Here is a 26823-nt window from a genome sequence, read left to right on the forward strand (position 1 = left end):
AGAATAGACGGAGTTCTCAGAGACGAAGTAATTCTAGAACAATCAAGCCAACATGTTAGTATAAGAACATTAGGCTTTGAAGCATTCTTCGCTAGGCGCCGCAGACCGGAATGGACCAGTAGTGTTACATTAAAACACCAGCCCAAAGTCTAAGATTGAAATCTGGCTGAATATCAACAGTACTGTTTCATTCATTTCGTTGCATATCTCTATTCCCGTCAATATTGCGCAGAATTTGCGCTGCACGCCGCGCGCTACATCGAGATGCTTTAAAGCACCCCAGCGACTGCTGTCAGGTGGAGGACAAGCGTTCGTATCGGCTTGCCCAATAGAGCACTCTAAAAGAATACGTTGAGGAAAACAGTCAGCCTGCATGACCTGGAAGACCGAAAGCAGCCAAACGCACACAGAAGACAATTGACATACACAACGACTGGCCTGAGAACCACTTCTCTCCACTTCCGTATATTGGCTGCTTCCAATCCCTCAGAAATAATGTAAAATTCACCTGCCCACATGGGGGTTGTAAAGTAGCCAGCCTGGCACATATATTATACCCACGAAAGGCTACCCTGTTCAAAGACGTTGTTTACTTCAAAGTGTCGGCGAAGATAAGATAGGTGTGTCGGGTAAACAACAACAAGGAGCAACGACTTTTTGATGACTGGCGAGAGTGTTCTGTCGTATGCACGAGTACGTTTAAAGAAAATCGAGGTGTAGAAAGGGTGTACCCAGCGCAACACTATATACACCAGCACTGGGGGAAAGAATGAAGGGGAGAGAAGAGATAGAACACAGAGAAGATAGATACACACAATCACGAGTACACATGGGGAATCAATCGCAGTATACAGGCGGTCACTCAGATTTGTTGCGTTCAGGTGCTGCAGTAGCACTTCACTCTCTTTCGGCACTATCGAAGCACACGTCCAAGGACGCAGAATCTTCTGCACAGAAAACGGTCTGAAGCCAAGTTGCTTGAAAGCTTGAAGCCAAGTTGCTTGTGCATCTTGTGCAGCTGCACTCGCTACGACACCATCGCTGGGTGTCGTAGCGAGTGCAGCTGCACAAGGTGCGTTCGACTGTCTCTTCAGCGCCGCAGGAGTCTCACGTGAAGGTGCCCGCCATACCAATGCGAAACGTGTATGTCTTTGTGAATACAACACCCAACTAGAGCCGGCATAATACGGAAGGGAAAGGCAGGGAGGTTAACCAAGCTTTGGCTCGGTAGGCTACCTTACACGTGATTTATGTGAGAAAGGGAAGATAGAGAAGAAAGAGGACGAAAATTAAAAAAAAGAAAATGGTATGAACACTTCATTGATTAACCTGCGGCCTGAAGCTCACTATGGCTTGGCCTATAGTTATCTACAAAGAAATGCCGTGGACGACTCGCAATAAACTACAACTAAAGCGCCAGCTTCAAAGGAGCAAAAAGAAGCGTACCCCACTGCAACTTATCAGTGAAATGAAAAGCAAATATTCGTCAGCTGTCTGCTGTTCAAAAGACTATTGCTTTAAGACTGTATTTTCTCGCTTCATAAAAAATGCATCAGAAACGTTTTTGGGGCACTTGAGCGAAAACAAGAGACCTGTCAACGAAATAATGGTGTATGGAACTACAGTAAACAAAACTTGCATAAAATCACTCAACACTTCAACAACTACTTCAACGGCATTTTTTCCCACTCAGACGTACGTAACTTGTTCCATTCGACTGATTTTGAGGCGTACGAAGTAGGTTTCTTTTCATACAATGGTATTGCGTCAATGATTTTGATTTTATAAACAGCAAAATTATGTGTCCCAGATAATATCCTAAATACGTTTCTGTACAGATATGAGGAAGTTATCGGTTGATTTATTTTTATACTCTTTCGAGCCATCGAATAAGGTGCCCAAAGACTTGAGGACGGGTCGAGTGTTGTCTGTTTTTAAAAAGGGCAATCGTTTGTCAGTTGAAAACTATTTACTAATATCATTACCTTCGTCTTGCTGCAAACTAGTTGAGCGTATTATCGCCAACCACATCATAGAGCTTTTAGAACGAAATTCAATTTTAACAGATTGCTAGCACGGCTTCAGAAAAGCCTATTCCACTACGTCACAAATGTTAACTGTAACTCATTCATTTGCGAAATGTTTAGGTAATGGACAAGTGGACACTATATTTTTTTTGGATTTCAGTAAGGTGCTCGACCGAATATTTCGTTATAAACTTATTCCGAAACCTATAGATTACAAACTTCCAAACATCATAATTTTTTGGTAATGGGTGAGGTTTGTTGCTATTGAATGTATCAACTCGAGCTGTCTTCCCAGTAACATCCGGTGTATCCCATGGCAGCGTCTTGGGTACACTTTATATAAATGACATTGTCAACATCGTTACTCCAGGTACACAGATAAGATTGTTTGCGGACGAGTGTGTTTTACTCCGAAAAATATTTACAATCCATGGCCGAACAGACCTTGAAATAAGTTTGCATAACATACAAAGTTGGTGTGACAGGTCAGGCATGGCTTTGAATATGTACAAAACAGTAAATCTTCGTATAACACGCGAGGAAGCCCACTAAAATATACCTACACACTGGTCGCTTCACCCCTTAGTGAAGTTGAAGATTACGAATACTTAGGTGTAACATACACAAACAATTTATCGTGGAACTCACATATCAGCAATATTTGTTCCTCCGCTTTCCGTAAATTTTGCTTCCTAAAACAGAAACTTCGATATTCCCCAGCCAGCATTAGGCATTAAATTGCTTATGTTTATGACATTCATTCGACCTAAGTTTGAGTATGATCGTATAACATGGGACCCATTCACTAAACACAGCATTGAAATGTTGGGCAGAATGCAGGGAAAAGCTGCTCGATTTATTTACTCTAAGCGCACCGATGCTCCCGCACTGCTCGTGATAGAAAATGACATTCCGCTGCTCGAAACACGCCACCAGATGCTTCAACTTTTTACAAGCATTATTTAATCACAAATTATCCACAAAACCCACTAAATGTGTCACCCCCCCCCCCCCCCCTGTCCACGAAACGTACACGTCATGATCATACGCATTCATTAACCCCTCATTTTGCAAGGACAGATACTTACAAATATTCTTTTTTTCGTAGAACAGTGTCGAAGTGAAACTCTGAATTCATGAACCTTTCTAAAGTAGCTCTATACTTCTAATATATATATATATATATATATATATATATATATATATATATATATATATATATATATATATATATATATATATATATATATATATATACAACAGCCTTTTTGGGTGTTCTTCCTTCGTGCCCGTCTATGTGCTCTCCAACCTTTGATGATGTCGCTAAGGTGCGTCTGGATACGTTTAACCTTAACGGCATTTGGGCAATGGCCTTGAGGAACACAATAATTGTACTCACGATTCCCATCTGAATGCTCGAACTGTCCGTACCTTCTTGGCTATTGCAGCAGATTCTCAACGCACGATCTGCCCACGAGCAGCGCTGATTTTTTCATTGACTCGATGCTTGCGAGACACGTTGATTGCTTCACTGCTCGCCGCTGGTGTTGTGTGTACCTCGCAGCTCACCGCCAATGCGAAGCTTCCGATTCGGCCGTGTTTAGTATATAGCGTGCGCCGATTACTCGCAACCGCACCTCCCTTTCCTCTTCGCCATTATCATTCTCGGGAAAGCAAACCTACTTCTCTCACCCCAAAAAGGAGGCAATAGAAATTCCGTTCGCTATCGCACTCATAAGATAACGTAGGTTTCCCGGTTATCTGGCGAAGAGCTGTGGGTGTATTGCAGCATCTTATAGCGAAGATTGGAGTCGTGGTATGCCTTAGGAACAAGGTCTCTCTGCTTTGTTCTCGAAAGTGTCATTTGTTTATCATTTGTTTCTGTACTAGTTGTCGTCAAAGAGGGTCTGTTGGAAAGAAGTATCGCGGGAAGAACTTGTTTACGAGTACAAGCTAGGCTTGTTTGCTCAATGCATTCAGTCCTCTTTAGAGGCCACGCACCCAATGCCATAGCTTCGTGTAGCCATATCCACTAACATGCAGCAGTTTGTTGCGCCGAAGGCCCGGACAAAGTGTCGCTACAAGATAAGCATTGTTTATCTCACCTGCGACACATTTGTCGGGTGCGATAAATTATTCCTTAGGAATGCAGTATCACAAAGAGCTCCTGTACTCGGCGCTGATTGCAGTGCAGAGTGTTCTACGCAGCCGCACGCGTGGATGATGAATGAATGAAAAATCTTTATTTTAGTCCTGCAGGACGCGCTTAGCGCGTAGCGGGCGTCTCCCACGTAGGGACCGACAGGGAGTACCTGGCGGCCGCTTCGTGGGCCTGCTGGACGGCCCATTGCTGGTCGGCGAGAAGTGAGCTCCTGAGGGACTTCTCCCACTTGCTTGAGGTAGAGTCGGGAGGAGTTGTTCTACACTCCCAGAGCATGTGTGCGAGTGTCGCTGCGTGTCCACATGATGGACATGTGTCGCTGGGGTATGCATCGGGATAATAAACGTGAAGCGTGGCAAGGTTTGGGTACGTGTGTGTCTGTAATAGGCGTAGGGTTAATGCCTGCAGTCGGTCAAGTTTCGGATGTGGGGGTGGAAAAATGCGGCGTTCCAGGTAAAAGTGCTTTGTAATTTCATCGTACGTAATTGGTGCATCCCGATTGGTATCTAACCCAGCAAGATGAGGTTGCCCTGTGGCAGTGCGGTCGGTAAGTGTGCACGCTGCATCATGGGTGATCTCGTTCAGGTTGGATAGGGCACCCGGCACCTGGCCGAGATGGGCGGGGAACCAGATGACAGTGTGGTGCTTCAGGGCACTCGGGTCCGCATTGCGCAGGATACGTAACGCCTGGTCGGAGATGACTCCGCGTTCGAAGGCTTTGATGGCCGGCCTGGAGTCGCTGTAGATGAATTCCCGTTTGCTGTCGAGCATAGCTATAGCTATAGCTACTTGCTCCGCTACCTCGGGGTTTCGGGTGAGGATTGTGACTGAGTTAAGAGTCTGCTGCGCGGATGATACCGCGACCGCGGCGAAGGCTTGGTTGTTGCGATAGGCAGCGGCGTCCACGAACGAGACGTTGTCGGCTTCCATGTCTATGCGCTTGAGAATGGCGGTCGCCCGCGCAAGGCGCCTGCCTCTGTTGTATTCGGGGTGTACATTTCGTGGTATGGGAGCGATCGTGATAAGGTCGCGGATTTCACGGGGAATTAGAGTAAACTCTGGGGGGTCCCTGGCCCTCGAGGAGAAGAAACCGAGCTCGCGCAGAATATGGCGGCCCGCCTTGGTGGTAGTGAGTCGGGTCAATTGCACGCGTTCCTGAGTTTCGGCGATCTCTTCTAGCGTGTTATGTACGCCAAGCTCGAGGAGTTTGTACGTTGGAGTGGTGATAGGGAGGCCAAGGGCTCGTTTGACCACCTTGCGAATAAGCGCATTGAGTTGATCGCGCTCAGCACGTAGCCACTTGTGTATAGCGGCAACGTAGGTAAAATGGCACAAAACAAACGCGTGTACGAGACGCAGCAGGTTGTATTCTTTGAGGCCATGGTGCCTGTTGGCTACTCTACGTACGAGTCGTATGGCATTTTCAGTCTTACTCCTGAGCTTGTGTACTGTTTGGGTGTTGGTTCCGCGAGACTCGATGATCATGCCGAGGACCTTGATGGTGTCTACCCTGGGTGCAGTACGACCATCTCTGGTGTGGAGGGTGATATTGCGTTCCGCCGGAGGTTTCCACCATTTGGGCTTGGCATCCCGGCGTTTGGGCAAATATATCAACAGCTCCGACTTCGCAGGTGAGCACCTGAGACCGGTGTAGTCGAGGTAAGACTCGGTGGTGTCGATAGCCTCTTGCAGGGCGAACTCAATGAAGCCATCCGACCCTGCGGAGCACCATATGGTTACATCATCCGCATAGATAGTGTGATTTAGCCCGTCTATTTTTGAAAGTCGTACGGAAAGCCCGATCATCACGAGGTTGAAGAGCGTGGGTGAGAGGACAGTTCCCTGAGGAGTGCCCCGCTGTCCGAGCTCCACTTCTTCCGACACGAGGTCTCCTACGCGGAGGACGGCTCTACGTCGAGTGAGAAAAGAGCGGATAAAGTAGTAAAATCGATGACCTAGGCCGATGGCTGCAATCGCTTTCAAGATTGACGATTGCGTTATTATATCGAAGGCCTTTTCTAAATCAAGACCGAGTAATGCACGAGTGTCCCGAGTGTTTCCGCCATCTAGAATTTGATGCTTTAGGAGTAACATGGCGTCTTGAGCGGATGATATAAACACATTTTACGTTACTGTAACATTCCAAGATTCATCTTTCATGCTGCTCTAAATGTTTAGCTTCTTACAACATGAACAAAAGCCAATCGAGATAGCTGTCAATGTCAGCGATAGCTTGTTTGGCTGTGAAAACTTGTGACCATAGGGAGTCACAGCACACAACATGGATTAGTATCTGTATTGTGTATGTGCAGGAGGTCATCAAGCACCGTTGCAAAGCACGTTAATGTGAGGTGTGCTCCAGTAACAAGGCTTGTTTGGTGTTTGTGCTTCTACCAAAAACCTGGTGTCAACACTCACAAAAGTGACTCCTAACGCTCAATTGGATCTCAACACACTGGCCGCTAAAAGCAACATAAATATTGCGAAAGTGGTGAAGAATTTTCGTAAAAGTATACTTAGAATGCTCTAATTTTTTAGAATGTCGAAGAGCAACTAACACTACAATAGATGTGGTATTAGACAAAAAAAACAGGGGAAAACAAAGTAAACATCATAAGGAAATGAAACAGGCGATAGTATGTTTGGGCAAAAGTATATATCGGTCGCGGAACTTGTGGCACTACTCTGTGCATTGCCTAAGACAGCTTATGCTTCGCGTTGGCAGATGAGCTTGTCTGTCAGAAATAACAATGCCGTGTTAGTTTCACTGGACTGTTGAAGTGACGTGCTAGTTTCGAGATATCAGTGGATTGACGTGCCGTTATATTGCCGTTTATAGCAGTTAGATCAACATCTCTCAGAATAAGCCTGCTGGAAGAGGAAAACACACAGTAGAAAGGCATTGACGGTTGCTAGATTCCACGCGCTTAAAAGTCCGTTTCAATGATAGTGCGTAATTATTAACCTAAAATTTCATCACATTGTGGTCACACCACAAGATTTAATTACCATTACTTCATTTTTTGTTGCTGCAAATTAAAAATAGCGCTCTTGGGTGTCGCGACTATTCTCATAAGGAAAAAACCGTTCTGGGGAAGCGCCTGACAGCTAGATGAGAAGTTCTAAAGTTACTTCTCGCTATTTAAGAAGAGATGAAGCCAGTGTTGCGTCTACTATTGAGTATTTGGGAAGTGGTCACCATAATGTATGCTGCTGTACGTGAAGCAATGTATATTTCAATGAACTGGCTATCTGGCAAGACACCTCATTTTCCAGAAACATGAAATCCATGTTCTGCTGGCAGCATGCATTTAGCGTTATCTTTCAAGCATCTCTGACCTAGCCTTCAAGATGGTCACAATTTGGTCAGACTCAAAGCTTACGCCTCTGCTCGATTCGCAAGAAGCTGTCGACATGGAAAACATTCGTCCGGAATCGAGTGGATGAAATCCAAAAACTAACCGAAGTCTCATTTTGGCGTTTCCGCCCAGGCAAGAAAAATCCAGCAGACTTATTGACAAGAGGTATCAGCAGAAAAACTACATCAGACAGAACAGTGGTGGCGCGGACCAAAATGAATGAGTGATCCGTCAGGATGGCGAGAAGACTCTGATGAATAAATACGAACAGAAGTATCAGAATGTGCCACCACGACCTTGACTCATGCTGTCAGCGCAAAAGAGCCATTAGAACGACTAATTGACCCAGAACGGTTCAGCTCTCACGTCAAACTTCTACGAGTCACTGCGCGGGCGTTGAGATACATAAAGAAGCTTAGAAGTGTGCCCATGTCATCACAGGAGCTTCTGACTGAAGAACTACAATAAACTGAATGGTATCTGATACGTGTCGAGCGAAGGACGCAGTTTGGCGATGAAATAACGCACCTTTCGGAAAACAAGCCTGTTACAGCTCAGAGCCAAGTTTGACATCTACGGCTTTTATTGGACAAGGATGGACTGATTCGTGTACAAGGTCGTGAACTCAGCAAGAACGAAAACTACGGAACTGAAAATTTGATCCTTTTACCAATAAAAAGTCATTTCATCACGCTTACCACCCGACAAGCCCATATGAAGGTTCTTAATTGTGGCGTGCGAGATACGCATGTACAGATTCGTGAACGATTTTAAGTTTCACAGACCAGACAACTAGTCAAGAAAATCATACGTCGATGCCTGATGTGTCAGCGAATGCAAGCAAAACCATTTCACTGATGCCTGATATGTCAGCGAATGCAAGCAAAACCAGTTCATCAAGAAGCACCTTCTTTACCAATTGGTAGATGTACGAAGGCTGAACCTTTTCTGGTAACAGGAATTGATTTTGCTGGTCCACCATACATCAGAGAAGATGGACACCAGCGTGCCCATATTGTACTATTAACCTGTGCTGTCATTCGAGCGATACTCTTAGAGTTGGTAAAAGACATGACGACATGACTACGGAAAACTTTCTCTGTGCCTTCAGAATATTTATTTCAAGAGGAATATGTAGAATCCTATATATTGACAACGCTCGAACCTTTATGAGGACATCAAAGCTGCTTGTAAAATTGTGGAAGTCTGTTCGACGCCCAGATGTAATCTCGTTTTTTTTTTTTGCGGTATCGAGAATTCAGTGGATGTTCCTGTGCCCAAGTGCTCCATGATGGGGAGGTTTTGACGAGATATTAGTACGCCCTGTGATGAACTGCTTGAGAAAAATGCTTGGACGGAGACTTGTGGGTTTCCCGGAGCTCAGCACGCTTTTACCAGAAGTAGAGGCCATTCTGAATTAACGACCTTTAACATTTGTTTACAATGATATTGACGAGCCCTACCCGCAAGTTTTCTAGTGGAGCGAATAATTATATCTCTGCCACCTGACGAAGTGCCAAAGGATGATAAAAGCGAAGACAAGCTGAACCACCTCTTCCAGAAGCGAGTAGAAGACTTGCAAATCTTTTGGAAACGTTGGCGGAAGGAATATCTGAGTGAGCTGAGAAACTCTTCCGTAAACAAAACGAAACGCACTGAATTGCTGAAGGAAGGAAAATTAGTTCTTATCGGAGAGAAATAACGCCCTCAGCAAGTTTGGGTGATGGCAAGAACAAGATACTTGCATAACTGACGCGAAGGAAAAGTTCGCTCCTGTTCCCTCCAGTTGCCGGGCGGAGCAGAGGTCAACCGCCCTGTTCAAATGCCCTACCAACTGGAAGTAGAGGGACTCCATCTGTTCTGCCCGAAAAGATCTAGCTTTGTCTTCACCAACGCAGCAGACGCCGTTCATCACTATGGCGAGTGCTCCTCACGAGCTGCCGCTCGCTCGAGGGCATGCAGCCAGCGAGTTCTTTTTTTTACTTTTTTGTTCCATTAGGGAGCGTTCCTTTCGGACGTGCTGTCTCTCGTTCCTGCACGACAGCCAGGTAGCCGGTGGACCTCGAGGTCCACTACACAGGTGATTTCGCCTTTTCGGTCATCTCACATTGCGCAAACAGTTTGCAAAGACTGACGTGTGCTCCACGGGAGACCACAGTGTTCGAGCGACTGTCGATGAGGATGTCCAGCTTATCTACTCGAGTAATTGTTTTGTTCCTCGAGTCCCCTGTTTCTTGCTTTCCAAGTCCTTCTTGTTTTAACTTACATAGGGCGGCCCATAACACAATATGACTTGTCAGCATGCAATCCGAACTTCTGCAAGCGGCACAGCATGCGCAAGTGGCGGTTTGTCGAAAATACGCTCTGCAAACATTTCCCCAGCTGTGACGTTCGCGCTATCGAAAAATAGCAAGCGCAGTCAGCTCCTCCGACAAGTCATCGCAGCCCCGCCGCTATCGACTATCCCATGAGTAGTGTGTAACCGTCGAAAGTCATGGCGGCGGCTCTCTCAACGGTTACGGGTGTACACGCATTGAAGGTTGCGTGACTCATCATGTAGGCTTGCGGTGAAAACGGTGGCGATGCATTCGGTCTCAATGCTGCGTGTATAGCCTCTCGTCGCGGTCGCTCTATTTGGCCACATTGCTGCCCACCTCCTCCTGCTCTCTCTTTCCCCTCTGATGCAGACCGCGGTGCGATCGCACCTATAGCCCCGTGTTTATTATGACTGATGGCGCCCCGGGGACCCGGCGCGCTTGGCGGACTCCGCTGTAGCAACACTGACGACCGTGCTCCTTGGCTAAAGCAGTGCGCAACGCCGGCTCCACAACGCTGTTTGTCTTGTCGCCGCGCAGGCTGCTAGAACCGTACCTTCTCTCCTCGAGTTGTGGCTTCTCCACAGATTTTTAAAGACTATAGTCTTTCTTGAGGACCTTCAACGCAAAAGTTTTGGTCTGTCTGTCTGTCTCTCTGTCTGTCTGTCTGTCTGTCTGTCTGTCTGTCTGTCTGTCTGTCTGTCTGTCTGTCTGTCTGTCTGTCTGTCTGTCTGTCTGTCTGTCTGTCCACTCTTAACAGCACCGAGTACTTGAAACGGCTGACCACATCCGCAGCGCCCACTAATGTTGCTATAGATTTAGGGTTCATACTTGTGCAATTGTCAATTAATAAGCAAATATTGCGCAAGTCTGGGGCACCATAACACATATATATTTTGCATGTGCATCTTTCACTAGAAAAGGCATACACAAGTAATTTCAAGAACCATAGCGCTTATGACGCTGCGCTGACGATGCAACGCTTGCCCGAAAAGGCAAGTGTTTCCAACGCTTTGCTAAGGCGCGATGGTGGTGGCACCTACCAGTCGCCTTGCGTTCTACACCTTATCACCTGCGAGACGGGCGCACCCTGCTTTCCAAGATAACTGCCAGATAGCGCTCATGTCTTACATGTGACGTCACTTGGTGCGCTCGTTTGCCTCTACTGCACGCTTGAGGCACTCCAACGCAGCGCCTCCAGAATACCGTTCACCAATTTTCTGGTGCAGAACATCAAATAAACGTTTTGTTCAATCTCTCCAGACGCAAGACTATCGTCTTTCGACGACATTTGCAGATTAACATGCAGATACAGGGCTAATTTTTTTCTTGCGTCGCACTAGTCGTGTAGGTATTCGCAATGCCCACGGGCCGTGCAAGGAACGCCGTGCAATGCAACATGGCGCTGGGAGGAGGGTCAACCATGAACTCGCATAGAAAAATATAGGATGCACGGACGTATTCCCCATGGCGCTTTCACTAGATGAACTCTAGATCTTCAGATAAATGCACATCGGAGCAAAGTACTTTCCCAATCGATAGGATTGATTTGTGGGGTTTAACGTCCCAAAACCACCATTTGATTATGAGAGACGCCGTAGTGGAGGGCTCCGGAAATTTCGACCACCTGGGGTTCTTTAACGTGCGCCCAAATCTGAGCACACGGCCAATCGATAGGAAACGCTAAATTATCGCTACCTCATTTTTTGCCGCAGTTCAAAGGGTCGTGGTGTACGCTGATCCACCGTGAATCAACGATGCCACCGTGAATCAACGATGCGCTAAAGAAAAGTGCGTGAACTAGAATTGACGTATCAACTGAACGGTACTCCGAGGTAATTGGTACCGAGTTTGTCTGGCTGATTCGCTGCAGTAGTAGGCCGCTAGCAAGCATCGCGCCATCAGGGCTGCATGGAACCAAATGTGCAACGTGGTAGTGGTTCGCAACCGTGTTACGTCGTCGTCATCACTTGCGCTGTCAGGAACATGAAGTTACATTTGAACCGAATGCAAGCATTTAACCCTTTTATTCCTGATTTTTAAAAATTTTCTTCGTAGATCGCTTGTGTCAGAACTATGCTGAGACTTTAACCGAGTGCTGCACTCGGATGTTGCAGGTTCCGTCAACGTTATCGAAACAAGAATATCGAAAAGAATACAGACGTATGCTTTTTTGCAATGTAGAAATTCTGAGAATTTGACTAGAAACAACGCCGTTCGGAAAGTACCGGTAAAATGCGGGATAACTTGAGAGGCGTGGATCGTAGTCGTAACTGCAAGTTTTATCGCTTTAACCATTTCGCTTCGCTGGTCGAGCTCGAGCGTCTTGGCGGCATGTGTGCCCCACCGCGGTGGTCTAGTGGCTAAGGTACACGGCTGCTGACCCACAGGTCACGGGTTCGAATCCCGGCTGCGGCGGCTGCATTTCCGATGGAGGCGGAAATGTTGTAGGCCCGTGTGCTCAGATTTGACTGCACGTTAAAGAACCCCAGGTGGTCGAAACTTCCAGAGCCCTCCACTATGGCGTCTCTCATAATCATATGGTGGTTTTGGGACGTTTAACCCAACATATCAATCAATTGGCTGCATGTGGTGCCGTAATATCCACTGTAACTGGGCTACATGCAATGCAAAAGAAAAACCGTGTTCTTCTTTGTATTTTGATCTCACTGAATGATATTACACATTAAATACAACCAGAGTGACGAGCGTGAGAACGATTATGGGACCCTGAAGCTTCGATTTTAGGAGTTGAACGCGTTCGTTAGCGATATTCTGTTCTAGTGCGTATTTCAAACATTTAATGCATGAAACTTCTTCGAACTTGATATTCGCCCATTATACGAGGCGCTAAGTAAATAGGCACAGTAGCATGTGTGCACATTGTAGTGGGTGACCGTCTTTAAACCACGAAGCCAATGGTTAACCACAAGTTCTGACGCCCGCCGGCAATGTGCGCCTGTACCACGCGTTACCACTGCAATATTTCATGCTGCATTGTGAAGCATGTATACACGACGCGTGTGTTTCTAAAGCATGAAAGCTACTTTCACTGCATTTCCAAGCAGAGGATGTTTTTTTTTTTTTTTACTGTACTCACAAGCAACATGTGGCCGTGCGGTAGAACATCAGCTTGGCATGCAAACGACCCTGCTTCGGTCCCCACTTTGACCCTCGCTTTGTTTATCACTTATTTTACTTGCACGGTTCTCCATTTTTCGGTGGCGCATAAGATAACTTCTTGCTCACAACTAACGACGCCGTCACGGACCCCGGCGCCGTAATTTCTATAAAATGAGGTCTGTAACGTGATCGCGTTAAAACATTAATTCACGAGAGGAATGTGAAGTGCAACTTTCCCCTCATGAGTGAGCAGCTCGTTCATCGCCGCTGTCACTTTTGGTGCGTCGACAATCTTAAACGTCCAGTAAAAAATCCTCGTCGTCACGATGGTTTTTGTCAACATCGCTGCTCAAAGTAATCCGAGGAATCGCCTCCGCCGAAGGACGTCGAGGATGCCATGACCACGTTACTCAATGTACACGGCCGCGGATAACATTTACCTCTGAGACCCGTACACAAGCAATTGCTTACAGAGTGCTGCCAGCTATCATCAAACGCACAAAAACAAGCGGTCCGCCATGTTTTCGAGAGCAAATCGCGAGCTCGCATGACCTACTGCGTACAATGAATGTTTTGGGATTCATGCACTACAGAAGCAGTGACTAATGTGCTATACACACGTAAAACTAGGTGAGTTTAAACTGCAAAGGTCCGACAATAACATTCAACTAACAACGTGGATACATAGAATCTAGCGAAGCTGATATGTGTGTACTTTGCGGGCTATAATCGAGAGTGCGAGGTGCCTCATTTTTCGCTCGTTCACGAAAAATTCGCGTCTTGCAAGAACTTCGATCTTATTGTCTCATGAACGGTCTGGTTTATGCACTTATACAAAAAGCATGCGAAGTGGTAGTGTTCGTTTCATGCTAACGTATTAACACGGAGGCTAGTACAGCCCAACAAGGGAGCGTCTACCTAATGACCATCTTCGACAGGACTCCCGTGAATTCCACTTGGCGGTGCGATGGTCTATGAGCATAACAAGTACACCAACCCTACGGACAGAGGACTAGTACAGGGTCTCGTAGGCCACTCGGTTATGCATCTTGAAGTACCTATAGGTTATGCACCTTGAAGTACCTGAGCGTTATATCTGACCCGCGTGTTGACAGCGAGTGATGATTGATTGAGTTTCAGCTCTCAAATCTACGCCGTACCGGATGTGGCAGAGGCCGTCGTGCAGCTTTTAAATAAAACACACGGGGTAAATCTTAATGACGTGCGACTCTCTTGAGTAAACTTTACGCTCTTGACATAGACATATATCACCATTCAGGCTGCCTGATTTCGTTGAATTTTTCATCGGGTGACTTACTCATGTTTGTACCGATTATTCTGAGTACTTCATTAATGATGAAACAAGCGCAAAAATACACATACTCAGATAGGACACAGACAAGATAAGCGCTTGTCTGTGTTCTATCTGAGTGTGTGTATTTTTACGCTTGTTTCATCATGAACCTTTACCAACACGCCCAACTGGCAGTCATCCTAAATATACTTCATTAAGATTATGCTATTACGTTGACTTATAGTGATATTTTTTCTAGCATTTTCGAGAGTTTATCTTGACCAGTGCTTGACTATGTCGATGGATATGCGCAGTATATCCGATGGGGGGGGGGGGGAGTGGTTATGTTTAGGAGGAAAAGAAAAGAAAAGTGAGCCCCGCAACCGTATGCATCAGGGTGCGACACCTCAGCAGTAGCTCACAAGGGATGTGGGTGAGGAGGGATTAAAAGGATAGGAATAAAGGTGTAGAGAGAGAGATGAGGAAAGCCAGAGAGAGCGACGACAAATCAAGGGGATAGAAGAGGTAGGAAAGATGGAAACACGGTCACAGGAGTCCGAGGATGGGGCACGACTTGCGAGAGCTCTTGTCCAACGTCAGGAGATGACGTAGAGCAAGTTCAGTCGGTCAGAGCAACACTGTCGTTGGAGGTCGGCGCCAGGAGATGACGTAGGGCGAGCCCTGTCGGCCAGAGCTACACTGACGCCGGAGATCGCGAGCGCACAACCGGTCGGCACGAAATTCAGCAAGCGAGTCCAGTATATTCGATGAATTCATGAATGAATCTGTGCCTGAGGTATCTTATTTGTTTTCTACTATTAACTGTACGGGTATTGAAGTGTTACGATTTTACGGTTTACTTGTTTGGAAGAGGTGGTGTATATGTTTGAATTTGATCTTATTCAGCCATGTGGCAGGTACATAAAGCTACAATATATACCTTAGGTGTTCTGAATGGCAAAATGCTAAATTTTACTGCTTGACTGACCCTGTCACCCGGGAAATTTTATCACTACTCATCTTTTGATATATTGTGGTTGTATAGCTATCTTACCTCGCTGCCATGCCTTCTCATGGCATTGCTCTCTTTTCTCCACGTTCGATCGAATCCAAAGCTCTAATTCAACATGTCGAATTGTTACGTCTACTTTACGGCGGCATTGAACAAAGTCAGGTATGGTACTTACATTGTGCTTGGACCACAGTGGAAGGCTCAGTACCGTGAACGATGAAGCATACGCTAGAAAGAGTGAATGGTGAAGCTCACAGTATGACCAAGCTTTTGCACATGTAGCACGCTGTTATGCACGCCTACAGCATCGTGAAAGATTTTATATACGTATAACGTGTAATGATAGAAACGAAGGTGGTGATTTCGATTCGTAGGCTTATCAAAAGACGCGCATACGTCGACTTCGGCTTTTTTTTCTTTTCTTTCTTACAGTTGTGTTCAGGTTAGATGTACCGTATATTCATGTTCCAAGAGGTTTTACATATTATTAAACGGCCTGCGACGACATCATCCAGGTCCGTCACAATGTTAATGTCGCAAACACTCTGCTCATCAAAGCGTACTTTATACAAGCCAATTTCACCCCTGCTCCCTTTTCGGGTCCCTTTATCAATTTTTGCCCGACATTAATCATTCAATGTTGAAAACGTTTTTTGTTCGCAGATCGCTTATATATGAAAAGAAGCGTGAAGCAACCCTAAATACGTTCAATACCCATTGTGCTCGCTATTGACGATGGACCGGATGGTGGACGTGCGAGGCCGGACAAGTGTTGTGAACGCAGTTCTGGGCTTTGTAACAGCGTCGCTATTATTAGACATTCTGTTACTGCGAGAGTGCGTGCTCCACTAACCTTTCTTTCGGTGAGGGCATTGTAGAGGTGCCTCGACCTGCTTTCGTGACGATGTTCTCGTCGACCGAAGGCACTCTGGAGGAGTAATCTTTAAAGGCGCACTCGATCGATTGATTGATTAAAACTTTATTTTTGTCCTGAGAAGACGCAGGGGAGACCCCGCGCCACTCGGCTAATCTCACGTGAGGACCGTCAAGCCGAGCTTGGCGGCCCGTTCACGGGCACTCTGGACGGCCAGGGTTTGATCCTTAAGTTCGGGGCTGCGTAAGAGCGCAGCCCACCTGTCCTCGCTGAGGGCGGGGCCGAGACGATTTTTACACGTTGCAAAAGTGACAGTTTTTGTTTCTTTGGTAGGCACTATTAACACTCTCCGTGGGCTGGGGTGAGACGATAGGTATAAAATATTTTACTTTGATTTTTACTGTTTCATCTCTGAGCATCAGGAAGCCGTCCTCACCATGATGCACATTACCCGACTAGTTTCATTAGTTTCCAAACGCCATGTCCTGCATACAACTTGCAGAAATCACTGTCGGAGTCACTGAACGATAACTCGTTCGTCCTTATCTACAATAGATGACAGGTATACCCCTAGTACGCCGCTAGTTGCAGTCATCTCGTGATGTCACAATGCAATGGCACATCACTGAGAAGCCTTCTCTTTGTTATCGAAGTCTAAAGTGTCTCAAGCGCGGAGGGCTTCAGGGGCCCGTGCTGTCGAATGTTCTCGTCACTTGAAGTGAAGCAGGCAAAGCCACGTATAAAAAAAAAGAAATTAAGCAAGCAAAAAATAATAAAGAGAGAGAGAAAAGAAAATATAAGAAAAATAGAAGTAAATATAAGTCAAGAGCAAAAAAATCATTTTGTATCCGCACGTTACACTGCAAATGTCGTCGAAAGACGATAGTCTTGCGTCTGGAGAGAGTGAACAAAACGTTTATTTGATGTTCTGTGCAAGAAAATCGGTGGATGGTATTCTGGAGGCGCTGCGTTAGAGTGCCTCGAGCGTGCAGCAGAGGTGAACCAGTGCATCAAGCCACGTCACACGTGAGACATGAGCGCTATCTGGCAGTTATCTTGGAAAACGAAGCGCATGCGCCCTCCGCGCCCGTCTCGGAGGTGATAAAGTGTAGAACGCAAAGCGGCGGGTAGGTGCCACCACCGTGTCGCCTTAGCAAAGCGTTGGAGACACCTGCCTTTTCGTGCAAGCGTTGCATGGTCAGCCCAGCGTGATAAACGCCTCGGTCCTTAGAATTACTTTTGCATGCCTTTTCTAGTAAGAGGAACGCATACAGAATATTGGCGTGTTGTTGTGGTGCCTAAGATATGCGCAATAATTGATTTTTAATTGACAATCGCGCAAGTATGAACGCTGAACCTTGAGCAATATAGGTGGGCGCTGCGGATGGCGTCGGCCGTTTGGAGTATCGTTAGGCCGATTTGGTGCCGTTTAAGGTACCGTTAAGGACGGACAAACTGACAAACGTACAAAAAGACAGACTGGCTGAAATTTTCGCGTCGAAGGTCCCCAAGAAAGACGTCTTTGAAATACTTAAATAACTGAAAAAGAGAAACCTCGAAAAAAAAAACAATGAAGGCTGCAGCCCAGCTCCACTCTTCTTAGGCTTCCTGGCCCCTCTGTAGTGCAAAGCTGCCTTATTTTTTTTTCAAGGTAGAGGTAGCGGTAATAATATATATAATCGATCCATTTCCAGACACCACAACACCGTTTTTATGGCTCTCAACATCAGTGGTATTAGTGAGAGCAGCAATTGTAAAATATTTAAAATTCATTTCAGTATTATTTCAAGCGATTTTTGTAGCATTTCAGCAGTTTTAAACACACCAAAACGCGTCCTGTATTTCGCAATTCCCGTGAAACCATGGCAGCTTTTTTTATTTGTTTATTAGAGAAAAAAGCCACGAGAAGTTATTCCACATCAGATTCTGGCTATCCCGTCAATGTGATACTAGTTAAGAAGAAACACACCTAAACAAGAAAAACTAGGATGAATGAAGGAATAAGAAAGGAGAAAATAATCAATGCACCATGTGCATATACGACATGTGGTGTATAGGGAATCAGCTGAGTCTAAGGGCAGAGTACAATACATAGGTGGTCGCCTCATCACAAGAGATAGTCTGCACAGATATTTCTCCATGCGCCTATATATGACGTGACTATGAAGTACCTTCTTCAACAAAAATTTTATGAAAACAAACGATAAACACAATAATAAGCAGTGTATTAACTTGTACCGATTCGGCTCCCTGAACTCCAGTAAGTGGTGTGGAGAGGGACTGGACAGATGTCACGACGCCATCCAGTGTTTGCCTTCCAGTAACGGGAATGGGGACAGGTTGTTCGAGTGCGACTTCGTCCTACGAACCCATTTCTACAGGAATACATTTTTCGACTACGCACAAGAGAAATCTCCCACCGTCACTACATTGCTGCTCAAAATCCTGTACCCATTCACACAGTCGGCACCCTATAGGCGGCACGCGAAGTAAACCAACATGGCGGTCCGGAGGATGATAGCGAGTGAGTAGGAGGGCATGGAAGCGTGCTGTAGAACTTGTTTCGACAAATGTATAAACACGCCAGGCCGCTTTCATGGCACAGCATCGAGTTTCAAATTGAAATAGATTACAAATACACGCAAAATAAAGGGCAAATGAGTAGAACTTCATAAAACAACCATTTAAGTGGTGGCAAAGATGAAGAAGCCTCGTACAATTCGCGAGCATCAATTACCGCTTCGTTTTTTGTTGCAGTGACCCGCTTGTGTCCGAAGATGTCGCGCTTGCTTCCTACGAATAAATCTTGCGATAATACACACCATTTCTGGCTGCCGTGTTGTCACTCTCTATTGTAATTAAACAGCCGCTGCATTATTTTATGTAGTATGACCCAGCTCGCGCACTTGGTGTCTTGAAAGGCCTTATGGGCTGTTCACAGAGAGAAAAGGGGTAGAAATACACCATCCATGACATACATGACGCATCGTCACTCGCGAAAACAAACTGCTTCAAGCTGTGTTGTTATGAAGGAATACGGTTATCCCTCGGTAATTGGAAGAATTTTTAAACTTGAATCATTTCAACCACGTAAATTACAAACTTGAATTTATTTGATTTATCATTAGCATTAAGCTCGTGAAACAAATCATTAACTGGTGTCGGTGATTTTGTCAAGTTTTTGTAGTCTTGTTAAAAAAGACGCATGTGTTTTTTGTTGTTTTTTGGGGGGGGGAAGGGTGAGGGTGAAATGTTGGGTGGTTGGCAGAAATTGGGAAGTGCTCAGGAGATACAAAGCTATGGGAGTTTATCTTTAATACTAGAGTACAGAAGATTCAACCAAGATGAATGACTTCGTAACGTTGTTGGCCGATTTCTGAATGGTGGTTTTCTATTTGCACATCTCCAGTTCGCACTTTCTTTTTCTCTCACTTCTTTTTTTAGAACGGCATAAAATCAAGCGTTGCAAACTTTCCTACAGACTACCACATATCCGACAACAACGCATTTTAAAGTGATAGGTTCCACTAGAAAGAATGCCAAAATATTTTCGCTCTCAATCTGGCTTGCGCTTTGCGGCACGGCACCCGTATGGTGGATACTGCCACTCGATCGCGAAAAAGGCTAACGAAAGCTCTGTGCCTGCATGACAAGTGTTGGCAGGGGCCGCACTAGCCACGTGAAAGCGATTCGTTGATTGATCTAGAGTCACCGCGTATGGTCCTAAAAGTAGCATATGCAGGGACTGTTGATTGATCCTCCTCGAGGTGTTTTTCTCTCTACCTGGTGTGCGGCGTGACCGTCTACGGTCAGTGCGAATACATAACGGGTGGACGGTGAGCGGTTGTGCAGTCCGCTGTCTCTCGCGGGCGAGCGAACGCGCCCCTCAGCTTGCAGGTATACACCTTTTCACAGGAAGGAAAAAAACACCGCCATGATGGGCTGTGCGAGGGAGTGCAAAGGCTAAAGGCGCAGCGTCGCCAGTGCATTTTCGAGGGGACGCGCCAATTTGCACAGTCCTAGGAGGGCTATGGTGGCGCCCAGGGAGGCGTTTATGAAAAGGAGAATAGCAAGATGCAGCTCACACAATCACTACCTTCTCCTTGTTCCTCTTCCTAACCCCTTCATTCTTCAACTCCTACGAGTGCTTTCTCATTTCCCTCTTTTTTCTCTTCCTCGCCCGTATACTAAGAATCACTAACAAAGTAATTTTCGCAATATCTTCCGAAACAGGCATCGAAACAGGCAACCTTCCGAAACAGGCAGCAAAGTTTTAAATCAATCACTGAAACGGCAGCACCAGGGTCCACAAGCAAAAGGGTACGGTAACCATCCACAAAAACGTCGATGAGGTTTGACGGAGAAACTCGAGGGCTTGATTCTTTCGACGACAACGCAGTTCGTGCCTCGGGAACGGCGGCATCTCGTTTTCCGCGTCTGAAGGGCAGGGTCGAGGGCGCATAGGCGACAGGGAGCAACGTCGGGGAGATAGAGATCGGTGACTGACTGAGGGGGGGGCGGTCGCGTGAAGAGGATCTTTGTTGACGTGCCGTGTCGTTAAAGCGCCGAGATTCGTGCGACGATCTTTGCATGGTCTAGCTGTGAACGAGAGGGCGGCGGCGGCACAAGCGAGCCACATGTCCTGCGTAACCTCAAGAATAGCAAATCGGCCGGTTGTCTGCGGTGCGCCACGGATTCAGAAACGCCGCGATTGGCCAGCTGAACGGAGCTGGTGATGACCTAACAGGGACCGATGAGGTAGCATAAGTGGGCTGTCGAGGTGCTCTTGCTGCAACGAATTGCGCATACGCCAAGGGTGCGGACTTCAGAGGAGGTGAAAGAGCGAAAAGCAAAGCGTCAGCTACCTCATCTTGTATGACGTGCCTTATGGCCGGGGCCAGATGATCTGAGGCCAGAGGGTGCGTTTGTGCTGGTTCGAGCGTGCTCGATAAACTGGAGAGCTGCCGAGTGACCTCCTCACGCGCGAACTGCTTTATGCGAGCCAACATGTCGTTCTGGTCTCCGAAAGTCAAGGCCGCGACCGAGTCACGTTGTTCCAGAGAGCACCGTGTTTGGGCGCGTTGCTTGCGCAATTCATCAAAACCCTGGTGAAAGCTGACGAGATCGGCTACGGTTTGTGGGTTTTTGGCTAACAACATTTGAAATATGTCATCGCATATGCCTTTGAGGATTTGTTTGTTATTGTCGGCTTCGAGCATCGCTGGGTTTACCCGCTTGCACAAGTCAACAACATCTTCAATGTAGCTGGTAAAGGTCTCTCCTGGCTGTTGAGCGCGTCCCCAAAGTCGTTCGTTCTGCACGAATATCTCGCACAGCAGGACGGTCCAAGACTTGCGAAAAGAGGTCTTGAACAAATCCCAGTTGACAACGTCAGCTTCGTGATTGCACAACTAGAGGCTAGCGACGCCGAGCAAGTAAAAGCTTACATAGGTCAGCTTAGCCGCATCGCCCCACTTGTTCGCTGCGCTCACCTTGTGGTAAGTAGCCAGCCACTCCTATACGTCTTGGCCGTCAGTGCTGCTGAAGATCGGTGGGTTACGCAATGGCCACACGCTGGGACATGTAGAGGCGGGAACTTGCGAGGCACCTTGGGTGGAGCGTTCTTCCGGCATTGCTGACACTGGAGGTAAAGTTCGACTTCGTAGTTCCAGCTTCGAAGATTACCCCAGCTCTTCCACCAAATTATAAGGGGGTTCATTCAATAAAACCACCTGCCTGGTTTAAGGGGCGTCAGTCACTGTCACGAGCTCAGCTCTTCGTCGTTGTCGTCTTCTAGCTGCTCTGACAAGATACTGTCTTTCTCCCTCTTCCGCACTACAATATATATATATATATATATATATATATATATATATATATATATATATATATATATATATATATATATATATATATATATATATATATATATACACATTGTGAGTTCCTAAATGAAAAAAATAAAAACATATATAATTTTATTTACCTGCTTGGGCAAGAAAAACATAGAGAGACAGTGAGAGCGAAAGGCAGCAAAAATGCACGAAGCTTAAGCAGCTTGCATCTGGTTTGCTACCCTACGCCGGCAAGAAAAAAAAGGAGGAAAGATAGAACATCCAATACGCGCGCACTCACGGAAGCTTCCACCACACCTGCCCGGGAAGCTCAGAAAGTGCGAACTGTTACGGAGTATATACAGTTCGACAGCGATTTTCTTACAATAAGTGCGCACAAAATGGAGATATAAGCCAGGACATTTGCCAGTGAGGCCAGCAGAACCTTTCTAAAGGGATAGAAAAATACCAGGCCCACAAACCTACATTGATACCCATCATTATCATCGCCATGCCAACTTAGTCGCTGTCGTCATCAGCATGTCCCATCCTCACTATAGGACGAAGCGCACTCGATGTGATGTCCTGCCCCTTCTACTTTATGCCTTAATTCTATTTTATGCTTTCAACTTTCTCGATTTCATCGCTTCGCTACATCCAACCCTACCCCATCTTGTACCGTACTTGCCATTTGAATAGGCTATTGAATAGGCTACAGCACCCCTACTCTTGTTATTATTCTTTTTGCGCGCTTACTTTCCTCTTCGCTTTCCTCATCTTTCTTCCTCCTCCCATTGGTGTAGGGTGGCAAACTGGATGCTGCAATTCTGGTTGACCTCCCTGCCTTTCTCTAAATTTATTCTCTCTCTCATCACCCATTTCATCTCTCTTACTGACCGCTGTTGTCCGCCTCGGTGGAACAGTTAGGATACTCGGCTGCAGACTGAAATGTCGCGGGCTCCATCCCTACCATGGTGGTAGCGTTTTCAAGGTGAAATGATAGAGACCCATTTATACTGTTTGATGTCGGTGCACCTTCGAGATGGTCAAAACTTCCGGAGCCCTTTACTATGGTTTGCTCCGTAATCCTATCATTGTTTTCGCACGTAAAAGCTCAAGATATTATTACAAAAATCGCTCACCGTTACTTGCCACGACGTGGTCACCAAGGTTCATTCTTTATATATTTGTACCAACTACGCTGTCGGACACTCAATGTTATTTGTTCAATGATAGTCACTTATATATACGTAAGTGATGACTACCACCATAAATGTGCGGTGTTGGGACTCCGGGTCCTGCCGGTCTCGTTGTCGGTAGCTGGCCCCGTCGCAGGATCCATCGTCCAACAATTCAGCGAGAAGAAGCGCCCGAACGAACAACAGAGATTTATTTACATGTGGAGAAGTGGTCAACTGACCCAAAGAGAGAAGAGTGCCTGCGATACAAAACGTCTTCGGCATTTTATAGCGCCGCGCCGTTGACACTGGGCGCCTTGTCCGCATCGTCGGCCAATACGGTGTCGCCGGCACCTCGGCCACGAGGGAGGGGAAAACACCTCTCACAACACAAGGAGTGGCACAGCCCAACACGAGGTCCATATATGGTCCCGGCGCCCCGAAATGTTACCAAATATGGTCACGAACGCACAGCAGACCCCGTAGCTCTCCCGGCGAGGAGGAACCCGAATGGGGAGGGGGGGGGGTGGACGACACCGTCAGGTCAAGAACCGGTTCTCCCCCAAACTCTCCCTGCTTGGCTCCCCAGGGCCGGTCGTAACAGCGGCCAGCACAATTAATTTTCACATCCGTGACTCGTACGATCAATTAATTTTCTATGGCATGCGTTAATCTGGATTTATATAAAACGTATACATAAGAAAAGCGGAGGCCAACTTGCCGAATGAGTCCTCAGAACTAAACAGGTCGAGTAGCTTGCGCACTCTATGGGCTGTCCTGACACATATTAACGCGATAGCGTTAAAGAGCTCGCGTCGCAGAAAACCAACCACCGGAGTCGCCCCGGTTGGTTGCGAGCGAAAAATTGGCTGTGCGTCTGTGACCGAAAAATCAAGTTACCGAGGTAGCTGCGGGAGGCCGCTACTTGTCCTCACGTGTGCGCGCGATCACGCTGAAAAGGCTGCGCATTCGAAGAAAAAAAAGTGCTCAAGGTCAAGAGGCGCAGCAGTTTCATTGCCCTGCCACCCCTCCCTGCTTAGCTTCCAGCGCTTTCGTCGGGACGAGAGAAGAGGTAATGCAATCGCAGCACGCGACAAACCTTTGTAAATCCACTCACACTGGACGGATTCTTAAAATTTTTTGCGGCGTTCAATGCGGGAAGGAATAAGGTCTTCTAGTGAGTTCCTTCTACAATTACTTGAAAAAGTGTTTCAGGGCTTTTTCAACGGATTTTGTTCGACAGGTGTCACGACGAAAACGAGATAATAGTGCGCGCTGGTCCAATCTACTGTGTGTGTATTTGTGTGCGTGTGTATCTTACAAAACATATGACTAAGTATGCACTTAGCGGTTGAAGGGTGCACTAGGGGCCGGATTTCGCTATCCCGTTAGACTCTGAAAGGCGAAGCTTAAAGGTCCCCCAATTTTACAATGATCAGAGTGACTTGTTCATCGAGAAAGGCACCAGCGATTCAAAAGCCGGTGCTGGATGTCATTAGCAATGTCACAAAAACTTGACCGTACTATACACGTACTCGCGTAGCACTCTCAATTGCGACACAACTTCGTGCCACTCGTTCAACGCCGAGACGTCAGAAATGAAGCGCAGGCATAATTGCATCCGCCAGTTCTCTCGCCTTTTTTATTTGTATTTTGCTGCCGAAAAGAAAACGACAATTTCCAGTGCTCGGCGATGCGCGTCATGCGGAAGCTGCTGTCGCTGGACCGTGCGTCATAGATGTAAGGGTTCACAAGCGTCACGCTTCCAACCCCCCTTATCCGCCGCTTTTCAATTGTGCACCCCCTTGCCACTTGTCCCAACAAACACAGAAGCGGCATTTGACTGACGGGACTAATTGACCTGCGACGCCTTCACTGCTGTGGAGGAGCGCAAGAGGAGCCATAAGGGTACGCCGGAAGTTGGCTTCTGAAAGAACGTTTCTGAACATCTTTTAGATGCGAAGTAGCTTTGGTCAGGGCTGTGTCCATCCATAGGTGACCGTCCACTCCCCCACTGCGCGTGTACCTACTCTCCTCCTCTCCTCGCGTGAGCGTGAGGAGGTGGGAGGAGTTGGTGAGAGAGAGATAAAGATGTAAGGAAAGGCAGGGAGGTTAACCAGACGCACATCCGGTTTGCTACCCTGCACTGGGGAAGAGGTGAAGGGGAGAAAAGAGGTTGCAGAGAGATGAGAAGCGGGAAGAGTTGGAATGGAAGAAGTAGCAGGGCGCTGCCTCCGCTTCGTTTCACCTCTCCCGTTCATCACTCCGCAACAGCTGTGCGCTCGTATATGGCTTTATACGGCACGCTTGCGCTCCGTTGCACTGTCCTAGCACCGCTGGATGTTCACTTTGCGGCGCACACATGGTAATACTCGCAAGTGAGAGCGCCGGTAACGTAAAGGGCACACAACATATACAAAACTCCGCACACAAAGGAAACGTGCACGGAAACATGCAAACGTAAAGAATAAATGGAAACACAAGTGAACACAGCGCTGCTTCACATCCCCACATGGTTCTCTTTAGTGGGAGATCGGGTAATTTTTTGAAAGTAATAGCACAGGAGGGAGAGAAAACAACTTGATCAACTAAAAAAAAACCCACACCCTTTCAAACACGTGAACAAGACCAGCAGTGGTACACTAGCACGTAAGGTGCTGCGCTGGTTACCTCAAGGGCGCAAGTTAAACTCCCGCACGTGGCGGCCGGATGCGGATGGAGATGAACTGCAAAGAACACCTGTGCGTTCAGATTTTCATGCTTGCTAATGAACCCGAGGGGAGCCAGACCAATTCCAATTCTTTCAATATGGCGAGCCTCATAGTCACATGGTGGTTTTGGCTTGTGAAACAATAGTGATTATCAGATGGAAAACGTAACGCTGAAGCATCTTTTCGGCTGACCCTTCTGGAAGCACTACTTCTTTCGTAACAGCAAGAGAACAACTTTGTGTAGCAAAACTATAAAAAAAACGCAATAGTACAACTTATACAGGAAGAAGGCCATAAGTACGGGATGCTTTGATTTTCCGCTGAAGTGTGAACCAATTCGGCAAGCATGAAGTAACTAACTAAGAAGAAGTGTCATCCAAAATACCAACCTTGAGATATTGAAAGATTTAAACATCGTAACTATAATTATCATCAGCAGAGGCAAATTAGGTCAGAAGCCTTACATAACAACATTATATAGATACCCTAATTGCCTACTTTATACTTGCTTCAGAAAGCGCGAGAACATTTGAGTGGCGCTATGAGTATACTCTTTTTTTTAGTGATGGAATCCTTCCTAGATAGTTCTTAAGATGGCTTTAAAATTTTTCGTTTGCTTGTGGCTGTACAACAAAACACACTTTTTGAAAAAGGTTATACTAGTCCAGGTACAGGTAAAGTCTAGCACATCAGCTAAAAATCATGAGATATGTAAAGCACCGTATGCACTCGATTGGGACGCGACCACGATTGCATACCGCGAAGGCTGACTTTTCATTGAGTTCAGGAAGGGAAAAAAAAACATTATATCAGTATGCGATTGTAACGGGACAGTGGACTTTAGGTAGAAATCAATCCAGGGGAAAAAACCTCGCGTTACGTTCGAGTAAATATAGTCTGGAACTTAATATAGATTAAAAAAATTCTGGGCACCT

At 46.5% G+C, this 26823-nt stretch overlaps 1 protein-coding gene across 5 annotated transcripts in view; it reads right to left on the reverse strand.

Annotated features, from left to right (window-relative positions):
• LOC119172186 (cholinesterase) overlaps positions 1–26823 on the reverse strand; it is a 97615-nt gene that overhangs the window by 55874 nt on the left and 14918 nt on the right. The window contains exon 1 of one of the 5 annotated variants that reach the window (XM_075893267.1): positions 3459–3622. The exons of 3 other annotated variants lie outside the window; for them this stretch is intronic. Coding sequence is in view for 1 of the 2 variants with exons in the window: in XM_075893266.1 (XP_075749381.1) it covers positions 3427–3435 (9 nt within the window). In the remaining variant the exon portion in view is untranslated. Of the gene's footprint in view, positions 1–3426; positions 3623–26823 lie in introns of those variants that run through there. One more of the 5 variants, XM_075893266.1, reaches the window with a different exon arrangement.

The sequence above is a fragment of the Rhipicephalus microplus genome, chromosome 4 (assembly GCF_043290135.1).
Source record: "Rhipicephalus microplus isolate Deutch F79 chromosome 4, USDA_Rmic, whole genome shotgun sequence".
NCBI classification, from domain to species: Eukaryota; Metazoa; Arthropoda; class Arachnida; order Ixodida; family Ixodidae; genus Rhipicephalus; species Rhipicephalus microplus.